Here is a 3,325-nt window from a genome sequence, read left to right on the forward strand (position 1 = left end):
ATATAGAAACATAACATAAAAGAATAGAAGATCAAGTTTTAATACGCACATCCCCAAATAATTATATATTCTCAACGATCCCCCTTCAACTTTTTGGAGAATGGAACATTAAGAAAGCACCTATAATCTAGTAATGAACCTTCATCAGAACAACACACAGACCAAAACATCAAGTTAAAAAATCATATACCAATCGAAAGCCAACAGGAGTGAGATTTCAAAGTACATCTCCAAAATTATTTTGAGCAAATATTAGTCCATACAGAAATTGACAAGTTGAAGTACCTAGGAGTAATTTAAAACAGAAATCAACCCAACCCACTCAGGAAGAATTTAATTGTCTTCCTTCCAAGATTATTACAGGGCTCTAAATACTTCATGGTACAAACTTTGTGCGTGGCCTGCCCCATTCATCATCATGCAAATGCTGTCAATCATTATCAGTGTTAATACTCATCAAAAAATATTATAATACAACAAAACAGTAACAACTAGTTGTATTAATAATAATGATAATATCTCCAATACAGGAAAAGTAGCAAAAAACAGTTTTTAAGCTACACTGACACAAATACAACTTGAATTTAGAAGTGCAGTTTGATGTTTATTGAAACCGGTAACAAAATTCATATGATATCACAAATATACGAGATGTAGGACTCAAATACATAGCACATGTAGTGGCTCTTCGGCTGATATAATGCAAGCTAATACTACGAAGAAACTGTAAAGAGTGGACATGGTTCATAATAGGAGGCAACTAAGTTCTAATATACAGATCACAAAAAGAGGGAAGCTAAACCGTCAAAACAAATTCTGTCCCAATAAATGGGAAAAAGCAAAGTAACTACTCTTCCATACAACTTCAGAAATCCTATTTTGACTGGTTGTAGGCCAATATCAACAACATTCTCAATCCAAAATTAATTGGGGTTAGTTCCATGAGCCATCTGTATACATTTCAGAGGCGGGCCTATGTATAAAGCTCGAGTGCAATTGCACTCATGAAATTGTCAAAAAATTATGTGAAAGTATGAAGATATTTGTCCAAAAGCTTATATATATCCTGCTAGGTACCCACAACAACAAATCACATTTGGGGGACACTGGATAAGAGTTGCTTAAAACTCTACTAAAGCAGATTATCACTTCTTTGTTTGGGCCACAAGGGGTGCCTTTTATTCTTCTTTTTTTATCTCTCATTTTTCTCTCTTCTTGTTATACTCAAAAGACACCCTCAAAGAGACCAAGAATTGTCAGTATTAAGCTTGACAATTGAAATTGAAAAAGGTTTGATCAGTTTAAAGGAAAATTAATTTAAGTCCACCAAAGAGAACACCTAAACTTCTAAACTTTTTTTCCCACAAATTACTCCAAAATGTTCTTTATTAAAAGAAAATAGAAGTTGTCAAAAGGCACATAAATAACTTGTCTTCCAAGGTAAATTCAAGATTCTATAAAACTAGAAGTTCACCAAATTCCATAAATTCAGGCTATGCTGGGTTTTAGGAGAGGTAAGGCTAGGCCGACAAAGTATTGACAGAGATAATTAGACCATACATGGCACACCTGCAACTTAGCGAGGACATAACCCTAGATAGGAAGATCTGGAGGTGGAGGTAAAGGATCAGGGTAGAAAGTTAGTCAGTAGTCGGGTGTTGTTTAGTTTCCCTTATCAAAAGTATTATTATTTGTAACTCTCCTACTACTGTATTCTTCAATTTTGCTATTGCATGTTGTTTTCTTTGCTTCATTTATGTAAAATTTGTGGTTGCTACTATTCTTTTCTCCATTATATTTTATATGGTTTCTTCACTATTGTATTTTCTTCTATTATTGATTTTGATGTGCTTCTCTTCCTAGTAACAACTTCTCTATTTCACAAGGTGGGGGCGGCCACATACACACTTGTGGGATTACACGGGATATGTTGTTGTTGTATCTCTATACAGACACACAAAATTATTAACCACAATAAGAACACCTAACATAAGTAAAGACATATGCTAACAGGAACCACAATAGGAACACCTAACCTAAGTAACGACATATCTTATGTTAATGACATCAAAGAGAGATTAAAAGAACGGAATTAAGATATGGATAAAATATAATAAGATATAGCCACTTTAAGGTTCCCTCTCAACAACGTGTAAGAGAAATTAAAAGAACGGAATTGGGATATGGATAAAATATAATAAGATATAGCCACTTTAAGGTTCCCTCTCAACAACGTGTAACGGAACTTCTAGTTCTATCATCAACTATTGTTTTGAATCTAAGAGAATGTTTGATGTCCTGCAAGTTCAAAAAAGAGAATGCTTGATGTCCTGAATTATTTATTGTTTTAACAAGGCCATATAACAACAACACTATGTCAATTATTATCTCTTAATAGGTATGTCAAGTCAAAAATGGGCAAGTAAATAGGGCCAGAGGGAGTATAATTCAAATTCTCTAAATTGTATTAGGTACAAAGTCTAACATTGGATTTTAAACACAAGCAAACTCCACTTAATTGTTTTATTTTCCAAGTATAACGCACAACCCATTGATATATATTATGCCCCACAAAAGACGTCATATGTTTATAAAAATGTCTATCCTTTAAACAACAAAGATAATACAATAAAAGAAACATAAGAGTTTTTTCCTCAAAACTTTCAAGTATTGATATGATCATTTCAACAAAAATACTTCCGATCATCTCACAACTTATTGTAAATGACCTTCTATAATTTCATGTGTGCAACGAATATGTTATGGTGACAAGGGTGTAGTTTTGCAATGACATAACAAATTGTAACCACATCAAAGATAATATTTCTTAATTGAATTAGCATGCATTTCAAGATCACAGCACAAAGTGGGTCATCTATCCTAACATTTGTAAAAACATTTAGTCAAACCTCATCATAACGATCATTAGTAATGATGCATTTCACTATATCGGCCTGCTTTTCTCCAGAACCGAGTTTTTATGTCATATTTTACTTCTCTATAACAACATTGTACCTATGATAGCAATATCACTCATTATATCAACACCCTCTTTGTCCAATTACCCCTCTATAACAGCCATAACATTTTACAAGAAATATATTATGTATAAACAAAATATAAAATATTTATGGTAATCGTCCTTAATGTCATGCACATAGTAAAATTCAAGTACAAATATCTAAAAGGAAAAAAATGCATATGGTGACCATAACTTCACGAGAAAAGAACACTGATGGTTGCCTTTTTAAAATTCATCTCTACCTAATTTTGCAGCTAAATGAGATCTAAACGTCAAATATATATATATATATATATATATATA

At 32.5% G+C, this 3,325-nt stretch overlaps 1 protein-coding gene across 1 annotated transcript in view; it reads right to left on the bottom strand.

Annotated features, from left to right (window-relative positions):
- Positions 1-164: 164 nt before the first annotated feature.
- Positions 165-3,325, bottom strand: part of LOC107018614 — a 5,471-nt gene continuing 2,310 nt past the window's right edge. The window contains exon 2 of the mRNA XM_015219139.2: positions 165-427. Coding sequence (XP_015074625.1) covers positions 377-427 — 51 coding nt within the window. The 3' untranslated portion in view covers positions 165-376. The remainder of the gene's footprint in view (positions 428-3,325) is intronic.

Source organism: Solanum pennellii, chromosome 5 (assembly GCF_001406875.1).
Source record: "Solanum pennellii chromosome 5, SPENNV200".
Classification (NCBI taxonomy): domain Eukaryota; kingdom Viridiplantae; phylum Streptophyta; class Magnoliopsida; order Solanales; family Solanaceae; genus Solanum; species Solanum pennellii.